This window comes from Phyllobates terribilis, unplaced genomic scaffold (genome assembly GCF_046119375.1).
Source record: "Phyllobates terribilis strain yellow unplaced genomic scaffold, ASM4611937v1 Scaffold_5__5_contigs__length_657084704, whole genome shotgun sequence".
Classification (NCBI taxonomy): Eukaryota; Metazoa; Chordata; class Amphibia; order Anura; family Dendrobatidae; genus Phyllobates; species Phyllobates terribilis.
This window is the reverse complement of record NW_027362765.1, coordinates 47,260,426-47,282,432: the sequence shown is the minus strand read 5'-3', so window position 1 is coordinate 47,282,432 and position 22,007 is coordinate 47,260,426. Positions and strand designations below refer to the sequence as shown.

At 40.1% G+C, this 22,007-nt stretch overlaps 1 protein-coding gene across 1 annotated transcript in view; it reads left to right on the top strand.

The window, feature by feature from the left end:
* The first annotated feature begins 10,220 nt into the window (after nucleotides 1-10,220).
* Nucleotides 10,221-22,007, top strand: part of LOC141271935 (uncharacterized) — a 62,981-nt gene continuing 51,194 nt past the window's right edge. Inside the window, exons 1-8 of the mRNA XM_073682185.1 lie at nucleotides 10,221-10,313; nucleotides 10,443-10,616; nucleotides 10,700-10,823; nucleotides 10,904-11,013; nucleotides 12,488-12,578; nucleotides 13,043-13,140; nucleotides 16,470-16,560; nucleotides 17,129-17,226. Of these exons, the coding sequence (XP_073538286.1) occupies nucleotides 10,227-10,313; nucleotides 10,443-10,616; nucleotides 10,700-10,823; nucleotides 10,904-11,013; nucleotides 12,488-12,578; nucleotides 13,043-13,140; nucleotides 16,470-16,560; nucleotides 17,129-17,226 (873 nt within the window). The 5' untranslated portion in view covers nucleotides 10,221-10,226. The remainder of the gene's footprint in view (nucleotides 10,314-10,442; nucleotides 10,617-10,699; nucleotides 10,824-10,903; nucleotides 11,014-12,487; nucleotides 12,579-13,042; nucleotides 13,141-16,469; nucleotides 16,561-17,128; nucleotides 17,227-22,007) is intronic.

Below are 22,007 nucleotides of genomic sequence, written 5' to 3'. Positions count from 1 at the left end.
AGGGCCCTTTAAGGTGCTTCAGGTTGTCAACCAATCTGCTGTTAGGTTGGAGGTTCCTACCTCCTGGAGAATTAATCCGGTATTTCATGTCTCTCTGTTAAAAAAAGCTGTTGTGTCAGATGGTGACGCCTCTGCCTCTGTTCCTCCGGTGGTGGAGGACGGGGAATATGAAATTTCTCGCATCCTTAACTCTAGACGGTATAGAGGTAGTTTGCAGTATCTTGTGGCCTGGAAAGGTTTCGGACCCGAGGATAACTCTTGGGTGAGGTCAGATGATGTTTCCGCGTCCAGACTTATCAGAGGGTTTCACAGGAGATTTCCTGATAAGCCTGGTCCTAGGGGATCCGGAGGATCCTCTTAGAAGGGGGGGTACTGTTAGAACCTTGCTCTTAGGTTTTTTCCTTTGCTGGTCACATGACCTTGTTGGCCTATTTAATCCTGCTCCGCCCTTCTGGCTTTGCTGGACTTCATTGTATAACTACTTTCTAGCTAGCCTGTGCTCTGTATCTAACTCTGTTAGTTTGCTTGGTCTACGGACCTCAGTGTTCTATACAGTCATGGCCAAAAGTTTTGAGAATGACACCAAAATTATATTTTCACATGATCTGCTGGCCTCTGGTTTTTATGAGTGTTTGTCTGATGTTTATATCACATACAGAAATATAATTGCAATCATATTATGAGTACCAATAGGTTATATTGACAGTTAGAATGAGTTAATGCAGCAAGTCAATATTTGCAGTGTTGCCCCTTCTTCTTCAAGACCTCTGTAATTCTCCCTGGCATGCTCTTAATCAACTTTTGGACCAAATCCTGACTGATAGCTGTCCATTCTTGCATAATCAATGCTTGCATTTTGCCAGAATTTGTTGGTTTTTGTTTGTCCACCCGTCTCTTGATGATTGACCACAAGTTCTCAATGGGATTAAGATCTGGGGAGTTTCCAGGCCATGGACCCAAAATCTCTATGTTTTGTTCCATGAGCCATTTAGTTATCACCTTTGCTTTATGGCAAGGTGCTCCATCATGCTGGAAAAGGCATTGTTGGGCGCCAAACTGCTCTTGGACGGTTGGGAGAAGTTGCTCTTGGAGGACATTCTGGTACCATTCTTTATTCATGGCTGTGTTTTTAGGCAAGACTGTGAGTGAGCCGATTCCCTTGGCTGAGAAGCAACCCCACACATGAATGGTTTCAGGATGCTTTACAGTTGGCATGAGACAAGACTGGTGGTAGCGCTCACCTCTTCTTCTCCGAATAAGCTGTTTTCCAGATGTCCCAAACAATCGAAAAGGGGATTCATCAGAGAAAATGACTTTGCCCCAGTCCTCAGCAGTCCACTCCCTGTACCTTTTGCAGAATATCAGTCGGTCCCTGATGTTTTTTCTGGAGAGAAGTGGCTTCTTTGCTGCCCTCCTTGAAACCAGCCCTTGCTCAAAGAGTCTCCGCCTCACAGTGCGTGCAGAAGCACTCACACCAGCCTGCTGCCATTCCTGAGCAAGCTCGGCACTTCTGGTAGTCCGATCCCGCAGCTGAAACAGTTTTAAGATACGGTCCTGGCGCTTGCTGGTCTTTCTTGGGCGCCCTGGAGCCTTTTTGACAACAATGGAAGCTCTCTCCTTGAAGTTCTTGATGATGCGATAAATTTTTGACTGAGGTGCAATCTTTGCAGCTGCGATACTCTTCCCTGTTAGGCCATTTTTGTGCAGTGCAATGATGGCTGCACGTGTTTCTTTAGAGATAACCATGGTTAACTGAAGAGAAACAATGATACCAAGAACCAGCCTCCTTTTAAAGTGTCCAGTGATGTCATTCTTACTTAATCATGACTGATTGATCGCCAGCCCTGTCCTCATCAACACCCACACCTGTGTTAATGGATCAATCACTAAAACGATGTTAGCTGCTCCTTTTAAGGCAGGACTGCAATGATGTTGAAATGTGTTTTGGGGGTTAAAGTTCATTTTCTGGGCAAATATTGACTTTGCAAGTACAGTAATTGCTGTTAAGCTGATCACTCTTTGACATTCAGGAGTATATGCAAATTGCCATTACAAAAAATGAAGCAGTAAACTTTGGAAAAATTACTATTTGTCTTATTCTCAATACTTTTGGCCATGATTGTATATTTTGTTTGTTTGTCTGTATGCTACTATTTCTGTTAGGAGGTGTCCCATTTTCCTCCCAGTCCTTAGTACTTGTAGGGATTCCTTCCCCACATCTATAGGTCTCCTTACAGACTAGCTTAGGACTTTAGCAGGTCTGATCGCAGGATCAGGTCCCCTGTTACATCGTAGGGATAAAGCTGAGTTCTGTCGTAGGGACAGATCTCCTCTCTTTCCTTAGCTCTGGTAGCAGAACATAACAGTATCCGTTGAATCCGTTGAAGCATTCCAGAGCTATTACCTCATAAAGTGACAGTTTTTCAGAATTGAAAAAATTGGCCTGGTCACGAAGACGAAAACAGGCTCTGGCGCGAAAGGGTTAATATGTATATATTTAGTATTATGTATAGATTTTGAAAAGCTGGGCGAGACACAGGTTGGGTTCTCCTGCCTTAAGGGATTTAAAACTGTGACCAATTGTTTGCTTTATGAGTTTCACAGGAGTACCAACATAGCTGCCTTCAGCAGTCACATGGCTGCAATGGTAACTCATCCGCTTCTCATGAACACATCACACAGGGTGGTGGGTAATATAGGAAGTGCAATTCTGACCAGGCCATTTTTACAATTCTGACCAGGCCAATTTTTACAATTCTGACCAGTGTCACATTAAGAGGTAATAACTCAGGAACTCTTCAACGGATCCCACTGATTCTGAGACTGTTTTTTCATGACATATTGTACTTCATGGTAGTGGTAAAATTTATTTGATATGACTGGCATTACTTTGTGAAAAAATTGGAAATTTGGTGAAAATTTTGAAAATTTCGCAACTTTCAAACTTTGAATTTTCATGCTCTTAAATCAGAGAGATATGTCATACAAAATAGTTAATGAATAACATTTCCCACATGTCTATTTTACTTCAGCACAATTTTTTTTCTTAGGAAGTTATAAGGGTTAAAAGTTGACCAACGATTTCTAATTTTTCCAACAAAATTTACAAAACCATTTTTTTAGGGACCACGTCACATTTGAAGTGACTTTGAGGGGTCTTTATGACAGAAAATATCCAAAAGTGACACCATCCTAAAAACTGAACCCCTCAAGGTGGTAAAAACCACATTTAAGAAATGTATTGACCCTTCAGGTGCTTCACAGGAATTTTTGGAATGTGGAAGAAAACAATGAACATTTCACTTTTTTTCACAAAAATGTTACTTTAGACCCAAATTTTTTTATTTTCGCAAAGGTAACAGGAAAAAATAAACAGCAGAATTTGCTATGCAATTTCTCCTGAGCACGCCGATACCCCATATGTGGGGGAAAACCACTGTTTAGGCGCATGGCATGGCTCCAAAGGGAAGGAGCGCCATTTGACTTGTTGAATGTAAAATTTGCTTGAATAATTAGCGAACGCCATGTTGCGTTTGGGGAGCCCCTGCTGTTCCTAAACAGTGGAAACTCCCACAAATGACACCATTTTGGAAACTAGAACCCTCAGGGAACTTAGCTAGATGTGTGGTGAGCACCTTGAACCCCCAAGTGCTTCACAGAAGTTTATAACGTGGAGCCGTGAAAATAAACAAATCCCATTTTTCCCACAAAAATTTTTTTTTCAAAGGGGTAACAGGAGAAAATGGACTCCAAAATTTGTTGTGCAATTTCTGCTGAGCACACAGATACTACATATTTAGGGGAAAACTATTGTTTGGGCGCACGGCATGGCTCAGAAAAGGAGTGACTTTTTGGAAAGCAGATTTTGATGGAATGGTCTGCGTGTGTCATATCGCGTTTGGAGAGCCCCTGATGTGCCTGAACAGTGGAAACTCCCCACAAGTGACCCCTGAATTTGGAAACTAGACCTTTCAAAGAATTTATTTAGATGTGTGTTGAGCACCTTCGTTCCTGACGCGGCCTATACCAAATATGTGTAGATTTATTGTTTATTTTTTCATAATAATATTTGTTATAAGTGCAATATAATTTTTTTTTTTTATTACTATTTTTACAGCTTTTTTTTTCACTTTTTTACTTAGTCCCACTATGGGACTTTCACTTTCTGAAGTCTGATCGCTGCTATAGCTTTCATCCCTGCAGACACAAGATAGTTAGATCATACATTGCGCTTGCTCTAACTCCCTTGCTAGTGCCTGGTGACCCGGATGTCGTCATGATGACATCGGGTCACCATGGCAACGATTGGGACCCCGCAATGACGTCGGGGGGGGGTTTCTGATCCAAGAGCATTGGGGCTTTTGTCCTTCTGCTCGCTTTCTAAATGCTGCGATCGCAGCATTTAAGTGGTTAAAGTGCCGGAAGCGGTGCGTGCACCACTCCTGATACTGAGTGCCAGGTGTCAGCTGTCAGAATCAGCTGACACCCAGCGGCGACTGCGCATGTGCGGGCGCGATCACCGAGACGTATCTATACGTACCGGGTCATTAAGTCACAGGGCACAGGGACGTATAGATACGTCTCGCGTCAGAAAGGGGTTAAAGTGTATTGTCAACCTCAACTCAGGGCTGTACTATTATCTACTGGAGGTCCAGTGCCTACAGCAGTTGGTTGCATGGGGTGGTACCACCTCCTGATAAAAAAAAATCTCTCTCCAAACAATTTTTTTAATAGTCTTGAGGTCATACATAAAAAGTCACTATCAGTTCAACGTGTCCACCAATTTACACTACTCAGATACAAACTCAGGGATGCATTATGTATTACATAAAAAACTTTACAGGCCTGTTAAAGAAGCACTCCTGCCAAAAATGTTATCCTTTAATTAGAGATAAGCATATCCATTCATGGGACTTCTGTCCAGCATCTAGGTCAGTGGTATCTAACAGTTAGACTGCAGGGTTGCGAATCTGTTACCTTCTTGTGTCCCTGCCGTGGCATTTGTTTTGTCGGGGCTGGCGCAACATCTGTGCAGCATGACGTACAGATGACGTTGCGCCTGCCCTGGCTAATCAAAAGCCGCACTGGAAAGTAAGCTCTTTCCCTACTGTCAGACATGTAAACACGCTGATGATCACTTGGTGAACAAGCAAAACACTTGTTCGCTGAATGATCGTATCTTTAATACCAGCATAAAATTGTTAGCAGCAGCACATTGGCATGTGTAAACATGGGATGTGCTGCCGAGAACATAATGCTGTATGGGGACAGAATCATCTGTTCCCATTAGTTTTTGACAGCATGTGTAAACAGGCTGGTAAACAAGAGTCGAACGACTTTATATAGTCGATCGTTAATGGACTGAAATCAGCTTGTCTAAGTTTTAGGAAATTGTGGAAATAATGCTGCAAAGTAAGACTGTTATCAAAAATAGAAGTGTTAATAGTTTATTTAGATCATTTAACAAATTACAAATTGAATGCTCTAAAGAGAAATATAAATGAAAATTAATATTTGGTGTGTCTGCCATATGCCTTCAATACAGCATCAGTTCTTCTAGGTACATTCATACACTGTACACAGTTCTCAGTGTTGCCCATTTCTTGGTGTCCTCAATGTTAAGGCATCTAATTGGATCCAAATTTATTCTGCAGCAGTACAATGACGCCAAACATACAATCAATCTCTCTCTTCTCCCCCCGAAACTCCGAACACTGCAACAGGCTTCTGGGAGAAGTCCGTGTTTGGCATTTAGCCCCAGACACTAACTGTCCGTATGAAGCTCGAACTTCTAAAGGCCCCGTCACACTAAGCGAGATCGCTGCTGAGTCACAAGTTTTGTGACGCAACATCGACCTCAGCAGCGATCTCGCTACGTTTGACACTTAGCAGCGACCAGGCCCCTGCTGTGAGATCGCTGGTCGTGTCGGAATGGTCTGGACCTTTTTTTGATCGTTGAGGTCCCGCTGGGTAGCATGCATCGGTGTGTTTGACACCTTACCAACGACCTTGTTGACGACTCAGACACAGAAACACATAGGCGTGCATCGTTATACAGGTCGCTACGGGTCGCCGCATCGTTGCTGCGTCGTTGGGAAGATCTGACTGTTTGACATCTCACCAGCGACCACATAGCAACGCAGCAACGATCCCTGACAGGTTGTATCGTTGTCGGGGTCGCTTAGTGTGACGGGGCCTTTAGTTTGGGTTTACTCATCTCTATCTGCTCTCTTGATCTAGATCTCTTGATCTACATGTCTCACACTGGTAATGTCCCCTTTCATTGAAGATGAGCTCTGGAGACAGATTCTCAAGGAGATGTATGTCCGGCCATGTATCTTAATAGCTCAGTTACATATGAAGAAAAACATGGATTTCTCTGGAATAAGACCAATTCACATCTCAAGGTATCAGTAACTTGCTGATATCAGGGTAGCATGTTATTCAATTTTCTATGACCTGCATGCACATTTAGACAAGGGTTGACCCTACTGACAGATTCCCTTTAGGAATTATCTTCCGCGTAAAGAAGAAAAAGGAGTCTAGGAAGTAATCATATAGCCACACAAAGCCCTAATCTCAGCATTAGACTGAGATTTCATGAAGACACTGGATTTGCACAAGACAACATCCACAGAAGATCTGTGGTTAGTTCTCCAAGATGTTTGGGACAAGGCTTCAAAAACTGTGTGCAGTTATATCTAGAAGAATTGAGGCTTTGATGTTGTTTTGAAGGCAAAGAGATGTCACCAAATATTGGAATTTAGATTTCTCTTTTGTTTGTTTTGAACAATGTTGCACAATACTGTACCTTTAATTTTCTTTTTATCAGCAGCATAACTAAACTCATTTTGGCTCAGCTAATAGAAAGGCCTATAAAGAGCTGGTGGTTTATGGTGCAAAATTTAGCTTAGAAGTTCCCTTTAACTTAGAGTTTCTTCACAAAGGTGTCATTTTACAGAAGCCATTAAAAATGTGGTACAGATTGCTAAAATGAACATTACAATATTATGCTTCCATTGTGTAGGCTGTGGCTGAAATACTTTGTAGAAAAAAAGGGCCTAAAACCTAGGTTTTCCACTTTTATTAGTGTATTTTTTTTATAATTTTGGCAGAGGCTTCACAGTATTAAAATGTTGACATGAATTACTAGAAAATACAGTGACGCTGCAATATTACAGTTGGAACCGCTCTATTCTCCAGGAGTCATGAGCTTTTTTTTTTAAAAAAAAAAAAAATTCTGGAGATTCTGTAACCTGTATAAATCAATTTTTCCTACCCAAAAGTAATAACTTAGGACATCTAGAGGACATTAATTTATTTTTTGCCATGGTAAAATCTGGCTTAAAGGTCATATTCTCATTTATGTATTATGCTAAAAGGTCACTGCCACAATTAACCCCTTAGTTACTGCCAATAAGACTTAAAACTGACCTGAGGTATAAGTGAATAGCATTCCACGTTGGGTTAAAATGCCGCAGCCATCAGCTGTACACTATAGCGGATACCCTGCTGCATCAGCCACAATCGGGTGTTGGCACCGACCCTGTCCATTTAACGCCTTAGATACTGCTGTCAATAGTGACTCTGGGATCTAGATGGTTAATGGAGTGTGGGAGCTCCCTCTTTAACCCAATTGGCACCCTGACATCATGATTGTCTGGTCCTCATGGTTGTCATAGCAATTCACAATCAAATAACGGCCTTGGAGTCTGCTGGCTATAGTGGCATGTTCAGCAGTTAACACTTAGGTGGTAAAAAAAAACATTTTTCTTTCCTGGCATGACACTTTGCATTAATTCCTGGAAAGAACCTGAAGGGTTAATAAACTACCTGAAAGTAGTTTTGAATATGTTGAGGGGTGCTGATTTTAAAGTGGTAAAAGACCTTTTATGTCTCAATTACCTGTCCAATCTATAGATCTCAGTCTTTCACACAAAATACATCCTCTCTTTCACTGCAAGGGTCCTTTGTCCTAAAAGGAACTGACTGCATTCTAATAGGATTGTTACTTCCCAACTAAAACTAATTTCCTACTCCTTTATGTCCATTGTACCAGTCTAATTTCGAGGAGACTCTTGATTTCCTTACTGGAAATCTGTATGAGGAGGGAGGGGGGTGAATGCCCTTTCACTACAGTGGCTTTAGAAAGCTTAATATTTCCTATGACAAAAGTCAAAAAAGAATTACTTTCAATTAGCTTATGAAGCTTATGTAATGTAATGTAAGCTTATGAAGCCAGTGATGAAGTAGTAAAATTCTTCTCCAGGATCAAAAAAATGTATCGTCGGATACCAAATGTAGAAATGAAAGATATCTTAGCCACATTGAAAATAAACACTTTCTTACCCTATAATTCATACAAAAAACATGTCCTTGAGGATCTTACATAGGACCTACAATTCTTCTCTAATTTAATCCAAAATATCTCCCTCAGTTGACTACTCATGTTCTTGTTGCCAACAGCCCAACGTGTACATTTTTCATTGTCTATGGGATTGCCTGCTCATTTGAAATTGATAGGAGAAATTAACCCAACATTGAAAACATTTCTTTAACATCTCTATTGAACCCACTCCAGTGTTGGCTATATTTAATATTTGAAATTAACCAACATCCCCCACTAACAAAAAAATTAACAAAAGAACACTTTATAGTTAAGACAGCAACCACCAATATTAGCATCCTCAACTGCTGCGCCTTTCTGACATTTCCATCCATAGGTTTTATTACGGTTAAAGTAGAATTTCTATTCCGTATAAATTGGCTGAAAAGCATTGAAAATGCATGAAAATTAAGACAAATGTTGTTTTTAGACATGAGAAAATGTATTGAAACCTGCTTAATTCCAACTAAACAGGCATTGATAGAAACTAAAGATAAGATTCATCTCAAATTTTACAAAAAAAATTAGATTCTCCTGAATTGTACTTTTTTTTTTTTTAAATTTGTCATTTTGTTGCATTGTAGAGGGCCAGAAAAAGGGTTAAATAAATAATATATTGCCATTTACCTGTCCGCCACCTGGCCCTCCATGCTATCCGGCCTCTTGTTTCAAACATCCTCGGGCATGCAACATCATCTTCAGCCCTCTTTACATGGCGCCAGAAACTGGCGCCCAGAAGGCCTCAGACTTCATGATGCGCATCGCGTGAGGCCTAAACTAGGTTTCGGATGACTCACTCCTTAATGCCATGACCTAAAGACTTGGACCACGAAAAAAGAGGCCTACTCAGAGCTGGAAGACCTAGCGCAAAGTGAAAAAGTTCACGTTCAAAGAATGTTGTGCGCCGGGCTGTGGCATGACAAGTGAACTCTGTTTGTGCCCATTAATTCTGTTTTATGATCTAGTGACTCTTTTTGCTTTTCAATAGCTTTTCGCCCTGACATGCTCTTACTAAATCTCGTGTCACCTGTAGCTTTAATTATTCACATGTAAGATACAGAAGAATCCCAGTGTCACGTTTCATTTTCTTTCATCCCAACTTGTGGCATCTTCCCTCTCACTCAATTACACCATCACCTTGACTCTCTGTGGCTTTTCTATAATTTCAAATATCCACAATTTTTCACCAAAATTTCATTCCCACTACTCTAGTATAAGTCATTTTTATTTTCCCTACATTTTAGTTCCCTCCTTGTAGATCCTATCTTATCCTGATCTAGGATTTTTTTTCCTGCATTTTTTCATTTACAAACATGCATACATAGTCTTTCAGTTTTTGAAACATGGGTATCTGGAAAACATTCAACATGCTATTATTCCGTTTCTAAGGATCTCCAAGTTTTTATCCTGCCTACTGGGAGACTCTATATCATCTCTTAGGAACATGACTTGAACACATCATTATCATAGGAAGATTTTCAATATGTTCTTTCCCAATGAGCATTAAGATGCATGAGACCACAGGAGAACTCCTTCAAATGTATCTCTACATTTTACCTCACCCCATTTAACACCTAAGCTAATGAGTAGATCAAAGTATGATTACTTATACAGGTGGTGACGTTGCCCTGCTATACAGCCTTTTTGGGGTAAATTCTGTTCAACCACACTCGTAACTTTCAGCTTTTCTCATATGTTCCCCTTGATATCTCCAATAATTGGATTATTGCATGGGATTTTGTATGATTTTACATTGGTTCATCGTTTTCCCTTTCAGGTCTCTACAATATCGGATACTCTCAGTGGAGATCTTCTATAGAAGAGAATTTTCCTGATTGACATGTTAAGGATGGATAGAAACAGGGACAAGATGGCAGAGAAGATACTACACCTTACCCTAGAGATCCTCTTCCAGCTTACTGGAGAGGTGAGAGATTCTGACGACGTCACATTACATCATTCTTATCTATGGGAATAACAGATGGACAGAACTGGAGAGGTGAGGACTCTGGAAATGTCTGTAGTGAGATCTATTAATGTGTCTCTCCATAACCAGGATTATACAGTAGTGAAGAAGACCTCTAGTGAGCGCTGTCAAGCCTCTGGATCTGAGGGATTGGGTAGAAACCTGAGCCTAATCACGGGTTCTCACCCCCTGGTACATGAGGGCATCAATGACCAGAAGATCCTAGAACTCACTTACAAGATGATTGAGCTACTGACTGGAGAGGTAACACTGCTGGGAATGCTGGGACATTATACTGTAACGCTATGAAGGGATCGGAGTGATGACTGTATCATTGTATGTGTCAGGTTCCTGTAAGGTGTCAAGATGTCACAGTCCATTTATCCACGGAGGAGTGGAAGTATTTAGAAGGACACAAAAATCTGTACAAGGATGTCATGATGGAGGTTCCAGAGCCCCACACATCACCAGGTAATAGACAGGACTAAATACACACAGCATGTAATTATTTATCTGTATGTGAATTTAGTGCCTGTATGTGTCTTCTACAGTTCCATCTAGTAAAAGGACAACACCAGAGAAATGCCCCCGTCCTTTTCTTCTACAGGACTGTTCAGAAGAAAATCGCAATGATCTTCAGGATCATCAGGTAGATGGAGAGGTGTGATAAAATCTTTAATTTGTGTAGAAGGCTGTGAATATCTTGTTTTCAGTCTTGTATTATCCACAAATTTTATGTTTTTTACTTGTGGAATGAGAACGGTGGAAACGACAGGAATACGGTTTTCCATACACATTAGATGTTGTCTGGATTTTCTAAAAATTTTCTGTATATGGAGACTCCTGGTCGGAAGAAAAAGCCAAAAACTTGGTATAATACAGGATACCTACAGCTATTTGCTAACTACTGCTGTGTCATTTTTGGCTGTTACGTAATTAAACTAAGACTCCTTTTTATATTTTTTAAATTGTCCTGTCAGTAGTCCCCTACTAAATAAAATTCAGGTAGTATTATCTTATGTAGTTGTTTTTTCTATCTGAAAATTCATTGTATACTTCTTTTCAGTTGCATTGAATGATCACATAGGAATTATATGGCTTTATGTTTTTTTTGAAGAGTCATCATCTTAGCCACCAGAACTTTCCGTATGATGAAATTGCATGGATTGACCAATTAAATTTTCCACAGGGAGTGACAGAAACAGCTATCACAGTTACTATTAATAACTGTACAGCTCCTGTTTTACAGTTATAATGAAGGAGATGACAGATCAGTCTCTTGACTGTATAGTTATAGGAAACAAATCATCATTTGTTTTTACTCATTTTTTTTATCTTGTCTCTCTTTTTGCATTGACATACTTTGTTCCAATGCATAAAAATGGGTGCACTGTGTTTAATGAATTGTCACAAATTCAAAAGATGCTTCTTTTCTTTTTGCTCCATTGTTGAGTAAAAAGGCGCACAATCCTTTCAAAAATCAATAAAATGTCACGTTAGTCTTCACTTGCGCAAATTTAGACCGATTTTATACTCCATTAAGGTGTTATAGTATTATTGTGCAAAAATTTTATCATGGTTCGAAAAGTCATAAAAATGAATTTGGCTAAAATATTTGAATAACCAAAATCACGCCCATAATGCCAAGCAAAAAAAAATAAAACAGATAAAACCAGTAAATTTATCTTAAAAAATGTGCAAATTAAATAATGAATATGTCTTATTTTAAAAATAAAGTCACTATTTATTCATTTTTACTCCAGAAAAAAAGGTGTAAAAGGGCAAAAATCTCGTTCTTTAGGGGAATATAAGATCATCATAGTGTACTCCCATCAGATAAAGATGGTACGGCCACTAGCTGCTTATGTGATGCTTTGCTGAAGCATCATTTGATTGATAGCAGAGCATAGAGGAATAACATGTAGGTTGAGATCTGGGAATCAAGGTTGAAGCTGAAGAGATGGACATTGGAAGATGAACTGAAGGGAAGTAAGTACTCCGTGTACAAGAGAAGTGCGGAGCGTGAGAGACTACCAGATTAGGGTGCAGTTATATAAAAAAAAATAAACTGGGTGTGCTTCTTTAGTTGTCTAAATCATTTTACCCTACTGTGATTTTTTAAATATTTGTTTCAGGGTAAAGATCTGACCCATATTAATACTACAGAGACATATGTGAGGGGTGATGAGTGGTGTAAAGAGGAGATTCCTACAGATAACAGCACAGGTGAGTAGTAACCAATAAATGTTGGAGAAATCACAGATTCTCCTCAGTCACTAGCCTCTACCATTTTGTGATGTTTGAGGCTCCGTTTGCTGTCAGTTTTTATATTCCCCTTTGAAGGGGTTGTCCACTACTCGGACTACCCCTGCTCAATCAGCATGATTGTCCTCGTAAAATAAGAACAGTTATACTCATACATGTACTCATCCCCCGGTGCAGGTGCCATTCCAGCAGCAGGGAGAGTGAAGCCAGCGCTGAGTGGGCGCGTGAGCATTAGGTGAGCAAGTGCCAACACTGCTGGAATGGCACCGGAGGTTGTCCACTACTCAGACAACGTGCTGATTGAGTAGGGGTTGTCTGAGTAGTGGACAACCCCTTTAATGAAAAGTGACACTGATAAAAATGTGATACCATTACATTTATAGGCGACCAATAATGACAGCAGTACCTGTATATGTTTCCTACAGTTCTATCCAGTAAAAGGAGAACACCAAAGAGATGTCCCCGTCCTCTTCTTTCACAGGCCTGTTCAGAAGAAAATCCCAGTGTTTCTCAGGATCATCAGGTAGATGGAGAGAAGGTGTCATAAAATCTTCCATTTGAGTGTAGACGGCTGTGAAGGTCTTGTTTTCAGTCTTGTATTATCCACAAGTTTTTTACTTGTGTAATGAGAACGGTGGAAATTATAGGAATATAGTTTTCCATACACATTAGATGTTCTCTGGATCTTCTCAAAATTTTCTGTATATGGAGACTGCTGGTCGGAAGAAGGAGCCTAAAAAATGGTATTATACAGGATACCTACAGCTATTTGTTACTTCTACAGCTATTTGATACTTCTTTTCAGTTGCGTCGAATGATCACATGGTGACCCCCTAGGAATTATATGGCTTTATATTCTCTGAAGAGAATAATAATCTTAGCCAGCAGAAATTACTTTATGATTAATTGGTCAATCCATGCAATTTCAAGGGAACCTGTCATGTCCTTTATGGCTATTAAACTGCCCCTAGTGTCTTGTTAGTGATGCACAATGCATCACTAACATGTTTGTCTCAAGCAAAATGTCCCAGTATTTAGCGCACAAATCACTTTTTACACTTTGATGAATGTCCCACATACCTTCGGATTCAGTCATAGGGGTGGGCTGCTGTAACTTTTCAGTCACAGTCAGTGAACTGTGTTATGAAATTCTCTCCCCCCATTCCATTAGCATTCCTTCCAGTCATTGCTCCCTACTTCACCACAATATCCCAGGAGATCCCGCACTTCCCCAATGATGCTCAGCTTTCCAGGCAGGCGCACTGAATCTTCTTCTGAGTTTTCTACAAAGAGTGACAGAAACAGATATCACAGTTACTATTAATAACTGTACAGCTCCTGTTTTACAGTTATAATGAAGATGACAGACCAGTCTCTCTGACTGTATACTGATAGGCCGTAAGTCATCATTTATTTTTAATCATTTTTTTTATCTTGTCATACTTTGTGCCAAATATATAAAAATGGTTGCATTTTGATGAATTTGATGAATTGTCACAAATTCAAAAGATGCTTATTTTTGGCTCCCTTTCTTTTTTTTTCTAGAGTAAAAAGGCACACAATACTTTCAAAAAGCAATAAAATGTCACATGTTAATCTTCAAGTGTGCAAATTTCAACCAATTGTATACTCCATTAAGGTGTCATAGTATAGTTGCGCAAAAAAGTTATGATGTTTCGAAAAGTCTTAAAAATGAATTTGGTTAAAATATTTCGATAATCAAAATCACTCCCATAGTGCAAAACAAAAAGAAAAAAATTCAGATAAAACCAGTAAATTTAGCTTAAAAAAATGCAAATGAAATAATGAATAAATCTTATATAACAAAAAAAAAAGTCACTATTTATTTATTTTTATTTCAGAAGAAAAGGTGCAAAAGGGCAAAATATCTTAGATTCTTTAGGGGAATATAGGAAGGATCATCATAGTGTCCTCTCATCAGATAAATATGGTACAGCCACTAGATGGTCATGTGATGCTTTTCTTATGCATCATGGGATTGGTATTAGAGAATAGAGGAATAACATGTAGGATGAGATCTGGGAATCAAGGTGGAAGCTGAAGAGATGGAAACTGGAAGCTGAACTGTAGGGAAGTAAGTACTCCGTGTACAAGAGAAGTGCGGAGTGTGAGACACTACCAGATGGGGGTGCAGTTATATAAAAAAAAAAACTAAACTGGGTGTGCTTCTTTAATTATCTACAGTACAGACCAAAAGTTTGGACACACCTCATTTAAAGATTTTCTGTATTTTCATGACTATGAAAATTGTACATTCACACTGAAGGCATCAAAACTATGAATTAACACATGTGGAATTATATAGTTAACAAAAAAGTGTGAAACAACTGAAAATATGTCTTATATTCTAGGTTCTTCAAAGTAGCCATCTTTTGCTTTGATGACTGCTTTGCACAGTCTTGGCATTCTCTTGATGAGCTTCAAGAGGTAGTCACCGGAAATGGTCTTCCAATAATCTTGAAGGAGTTCCCAGAGATGCTAAGCACTTGTTGGCCCTTTTGCCTTCACTCTGCGGTCCAGCTCACCCCAAACCATCTCGATTGGGTTTAGATCTGGTGAATGTGGAGGCCAGGTCATCTGGCGTAGCACCCCATCACTCTCCTTCTTGGTCAAATAGCCCTTACACAGCCTGGAGGTGTGTTTGGGGTCATGATGGTCCAACTAAACGCAAACCGGATGGAATAGCATGCCGCTGCAAGATGCTGTGGTAGCCATGCTTGTTCTGTATGCCTTCAATTTTGAATAAATCCCCAACAGTGTCACCAGCAAAGCACCCCCACACCATCACACCTTCTCCTCCATGCTTCACGGTGGGAACCAGGCATGTAGAGTCCATCCGTTCACCTTTTCTGCGTCGCACAAAGACACGATGGTTGGAATCAAAGATCTCAAATTTGGACTCATCAGACCAAAGCACAGATTTCCACTGGTCTAATGTCCATTCCTTGTGTTCTTTAGCCCAAACAAGTCTCTTCTGCTTGTTGCCTGTCCTTAGCAGTGGTTTCCTAGCAGCTATTTTACCATGAAGGCCTGCTGCACAAAGTCTCCTCTTAACAGTTGTTGAAGAGATGTGTCTGCTGCTAGAACTCTGTGTGGCATTGACCTGATCTCTAATCTGAGCTGCTGTTAACCTGCGATTTCTGAGGCTGGTGACTCGGATAAACTTATCCTCAGAAGCAGAGGTGATTCTTGGTCTTCCTTTCCTGGGGCGGTCCTCATGTGAGCCAGTTTCTTTGTAGCGCTTGATGGATTTTGCAACTGCACTTGGGGACACTTTCAAAGTTTGCCCAATTTTTCGGACTGACTGACCTTCATTTCTTAAAGTAATGATGGCCACTCGTTTTTCTTTACTTAGCTGCTTTTTTCTTGCCATAATACAAATTCTAACAGTCTATTCAGTAGGACTATCAGCTGTGTATCCACCAGACTTCTGCACAACACAACTGATGGTCCCAACCCCATTTATAAGGCAAGAAATCCCACTTATTAAACCTGACAGGGCACACCTGTGAAGTGAAAACCATTTCCGGTGACTACCTCTTGAAGCTCATCAAGAGAATGCCAAGAGTGTGCAAAGCAGTCATCAAAGCAAAAGGTGGCTACTTTGAAGAACCTAGAATATAAGACATATTTTCAGTTGTTTCACACTTTTTTGTTAACTATATAATTCCACATGTGTTAATCCATAGTTTTGATGCCTTCAGTGTGAATGTATAATTTTCATAGTCATGAAAATACAGAAAAATCTGTAAATCAGAAGGTGTGTCCAAACTTTTGGTCTGTACTGTAAATCATTTTACGTTACTGTGATTTTTTAAACATTTGTTTCAGGGTAAAGAACTGACCCATATTAATACTACAGAGACATATGTGAGGGGTGATGAGTGGTGTAAAGAGGAGATTCCTACAGATAACAGCACAGGTGAGTAGTAACTACTAAATGCATAGAAGTCACAGATTCTCCTCAGTCACTGGCCTCTATCATTTTGTGTTGTTTGAGGCTCGGTTTTATGTCAGCTTTTTCATATATATTCCCCCTTAGAGGGGTTGTTCACTACTTGGGCAACCTATTCTCAATCAGCACGATTGTCCCCGTAAAATAGCAACACTTACACTTATATTTAGGCCACGGCCCCACTATCAGTATTTGGTCAGTATTCGGTCAGTACTTTTTCTCAGGAGTGGGAGCCATAATCAGGAGTGGGTGATAAATGCAGAATTGGTGACTTGTTTCTATTATACCTTTTCCCTGATTGTTCCTCACCTGGTTTTGGCTCCCACTCCTGAGAAAAAATACTGACCGAATACTGATAGTGGGGCCGTGGTCGTATACTCCTGCTCAGGTGAGTATTATTTTACGGTGGCAAACGTGCTGATTGAGATAGGGTTGTTTGAGTAGTGGACATCCCCTTTAACGAAAAGTAAAAATGCAATATCCTTACATTTATAGGCAACCAATAATGACAGCAGTACCTGTATGTTTCCTATAGTTCTATCCAGTAAGAGGACAACACCAAAGAGATGTCCCCGTCCTCCTCTTCCACAGGCCTGTGCAGAAAAAAGTCCCAGAAGTCCTCAGGATCATCAGGTAGATGGAGAGAAGGTGTCATGAGATCTCCCCTATGATGTGTAGATGGCTGTGAAGGTCTTGTGCTCAGTCTTGTTTTATCCACCAGTATTATATGTTTTATACTTGTGTAATGAGAACGGTGGAGATAACAGGATTAGAGCTGATCATAGATGTGACTTCTCCATCTGTCTTTGACTTTTATAATATTTGTTTCAGGATAAAGATCTGACCCATATTAATACTACAGAGACATATGTGAGGGGTGGTAAGAGGGTTAAAGAGGAGGTTCCTACTTATGACTACCCAGGTGAGTAGTAGTCGCTGAGGTTACAATCTCACGACTGTGTCTGATTTTGTTTCAAATGGATCTGTGAAAAATATATAGAATACAGATGCCTTCAGTTCATCATGTTCCATGTTGAGATAAATGTCTGAGGCAACAAAGTAAGATCAGATCATGAATGTCGCCACCATCTTGTTGAAATAAAAAAAATTGGGACTAGAGATCTAATGTGTATATCTTAGCAAAACAATTCTCAATTGTCTCTGATTATCATCTTTTTGTTAGTTCTTGCACAGAGAAATAATTAACAGGATCCTTCCTTGTGAGGCCTCTAAAAGTTACAATCCGAATTGTTATGAATTAAAGTTTGAGGAGATTTAAGTTGTATAATCAGTTTGATAAACCATGTTCGCATTAAAAGTATATATACATAAGAAAAACCTTTTTTTAGTTAGCGCTGAGAAATCTGGTGAAATTTGTACTAGATTATTGAGGAATAATATTGTGTGGGAGGATCTGATGGAAGATCATGAAATTTGAGAATTGGTGGTCCTCTAGAAACTGTTAGAGATTATGCATAGCGAAGAGCTTAGGAGAAGAAGAATTTAAATATGGCTATCTGGGTAACTTGTGTTTTATATCGGTATCTGCTAATCTTTGGCTATTTTCTCACACTCACCTTATTTTAGGGCTGATGCTAAGGTAGCAGACTGGCTCAAAAGGAGTCTAGTTCTTCAATTGGTAGACTACCCCCCCCCCATCCACAAACAATCAAAAAAGCATATACCCTACAGCAAGTAAATAGTACATGTACAGTTTTGCTCAAAAGTTTACATACCCCGGCAGAATTTTTCCTTTCTTGGCCTTGTCTCTGTGCTGTTTGGCGTATTGTAGGCGAGATACTTTGTGGCATTTGCGCAGTAATGGCATTCTTCTGGTGACTCGACCATGCAGTCCATCTTTCTTCAAGTGCCTCCTTATTGTGCATCTTGAAACAGCCACACCACTAGTTTTCAGAGAGTCCTGAATTTCAGCTGATGTTATTTGTGGATTTTTCTTTGCATCTCAAACAATTTTCCTGGTAGTTGTGGCCGAAATTTTTGTTGGTCTACCTGAACGTGGTTGGTTTTTACAGAGCCCCTGATTTTCCATTTGTTAATCACAGTTTGAACGCTGCTGACTGGCATTATCAATTCCTTGGATATTTTTTGTATCCCTTTCCTGTGTTATACAGTTCAACTACCTTTTCCCATAGATCCGTTTACAATTCTTTTGCTTTCCCCATGACTCAAAATCCAGAAACGTCAGTGGCTGGATGAAAGATGCAAGAGTCTGTTTGGATCCCAGAAACTCACTCAGCTTTTATGCACACACACTGATTACAAGCAAACAGGTCACAGGTGAGGATGTTACCTTTTAGTAGCCATTCAAACCCATTTGTGTCAAATTCTGTGCATGTTACCAGGCCAAAATCACCAGGGTATGTGATCTTTTGGATGTTTTAGGTTGTCATTAAGATTTAAAAAGAGAAAACACAGTAGTTTGACAATAAATAGCTTCACCCAACCAATAACCATGAGTGGAGAAAAAGTTTTTTTGTTATCATTCATAGTCTCTGAAACAAGGCCAAGAAAGGAAAAATTCTGCTGGGGTATGTAAACTTTTGAGCACAACTGTAAATAACATAGGGTACTTAATTAACTCTAATTTGATTTAAAAAAAAAAAAAAGCATAAAAGCCATCCCAACACGTCAACCCATCAGGACGGTCCTAACTTGTCTCTAGTATTAACCCCTTAAGCCCCGCGGGTGGTTTGCACGTTAATGACCGGGCCAATTTTTACAATTCTGACCAATGTCACTTTATGAGGTAATTACTCTGGAACGCTTCAACGGATCCCCCTGATTCTGAGACTGTTTTTTCGTGACATATTGTACTTCATGATTGTGGAAAAATTTCTTCGATATCACTTGCGTTTATTTGTGAAAAAAATGGAAATTTGGCGAAAATTTTGAAAATTTTGCAATTTTCAAAATTTGAATTTTTAAGCCCTGAAATCAGAGCGATATGTCACACAAAAGAGTTAATAAATAACATTTCCCACATGTCTACTTTACATCAGCACAATTTTGTAACCAAAATTTTTTTTTGTTAGGGAGCTATAAGGGTTAAAAGTTGACCAGCGATTTCTCATTTTTCCAACAAAATTTACAAAACCATTTTTTTAGGGACCACATCACATTTGAAGTCACTTTGAGAGGTCTTTATGACAGAAAATACCCAAAAGTGACACCATTCTAAAAACTGCACCCCTCAAGGTGCTCAAAACCACATTCAAGAACTTTATTAACCCTTCAGGTGCTTCATAGGAATTTTTTGAATGTGGAAGAAAAAAATGAACATTTAACTTTTTTCACAAAAATGTTACTTTAGACCCAATTTTTTTTATTTTCACAGGGGTAACAAGAAAAAATGGACCGCAAAATTTGTTGTGCAATTTCCCCTGGGCACGCAGATACCCAATATTTGGGGAAAAAACACTGTTTGGGCGCACTGTAGAGCTCGGAAGGGAAGGAGCGCCATTTGACTTTTTGATTGTAAAATTTGCTTGAATAATTAGCGGACACCATGTTGCGTTTAGAGAGCCCCTGTGTGCCCAAACATTGGAGCTCCCCCACAAGTGACCCCATTTTGGAAACTAGACCCCCCATGGCACCTATCTAGATGCATAGTGAGCAGTTGCAACCCCCAGGTGCTTCACAAATTGATTCGTAAAAATGAAAAAGTGAAAAAAAAAACACTTTTTCATTGTTACGAATCAATTTGTGAAGCACCTGGGGGTTCCAACTGCTCACTATGCATCTAGATAGGTGCCTTGGGGGGTCTAGTTTCCAAAATGGGGTCAATTGTGGGGGAGCTCCAATGTTTGGGCACACAGGGACTCTCTAAATGCAACATGGTATCCGCTAACAAATTGAATGGAAAATCGGCTCAAATTGTTAGCGGACACCACATTGCGTTTGGAGAGCCCCTCTGTGCCCAAACTTTGGAGCTCCCCCACAAGTGACCCCATTTTGGAAACTAGACCCTCCAAGGCACCTTTCTAGATGCATAGTGAGCACTTGGAACCCCCAGGTGCTTCACAAATTGATTCGTAATAATGAAAAAGTGAAAAAAAAACACTTTTTCATTTTTACGAATCAATTTGTGAAGCACCTAGGGGTTCCAAGTGCTCACTATGCATCTAGATAGGTGCCTTGGGGGGTCTAGTTTCCAAAATGGAGTCACTTGTGGGGGAGCTCCAATGTTTGGGCACACAGGGACTCTCTAAATGCAACATGGTATCCGCTAACAAATTGAATGGAAAATCGGCTCAAATTGTTAGCGGACACCACATTGCGTTTGGAGAGCCCCTCTGTGCCCAAACTTTGGAGCTCCCCCACAAGTGACCCCATTTTGGAAACTAGACCCCCCAAGGCACCTTTCTAGATGCATAGTGAGCACTTGGAACCCCCAGGTGCTTCACAAATTGATTCCTAATAATGAAAAAGTGAAAAAAAAACCACTTTTTCATTTTTACGAATCAATTTGTGAAGCACCTAGGGGTTCCAAGTGCTCACTATGCATCTAGATAGGTGCCATGGGGGGTCTAGTTTCCAAAATGGAGTCACTTGTGGGGGAGCTCCAATGTTTGGGCACACAGGGACTCTCTAAATGCAACATGGTATCCGCTAACAAATTGAATGGAAAATCGGCTCAAATTGTTAGCGGACACCACATTGCGTTTGGAGAGCCCCTCTGTGCCCAAACTTTGGAGCTCCCCCACAAGTGACCTCATTTTGGAAACTAGACCCCCCAAGGCACCTTTCTAGATGCATAGTGAGCACTTGGAACCCCCAGGTGCTTCACAAATTGATTCGTAATAATGAAAAAGTGAAAAAAAAAACACTTTTTCATTTTTACGAATCAATTTGTGAAGCACCTAGGGGTTCCAAGTGCTCACTATGCATCTAGATAGGTGCCTTGGGGGTTCTAGTTTCCAAAATGGGGTCACTTGTGGGGGAGCACCAATGTTTGGGCACACAGGGACTCTCTAAATGCAACATGGTATCCGCTAACAAATTGAATGGAAAATCGGCTCAAATTGTTAGCGGACACCACATTTCGTTTGGAGAGCCCCTCTGTGCCCAAACTTTGGAGCTCCCCCACAAGTGACCCCATTTTGGAAACTAGACCCCCCAAGGCACCTTTCTAGATGCATAGTGAGCACTTGGAACCCCCAGGTGCTTCACAAATTGATTCGTAATAATGAAAAAGTGAAAAAAAAAACACTTTTTCATTTTTATGAATCAATTTGTGAAGCACCTGGGGTTCCAAGTGCTCACTATGCATCTAGATAGGTGCCTTGGGGGGTCTAGTTTCCAAAATGGGGTCACTTGTGGGGGAGCTCCAATGTTTGGGCACACAGGGACTCTCCAAATGCAACATGATATCCGCTAACAATTTGAGCCGACAA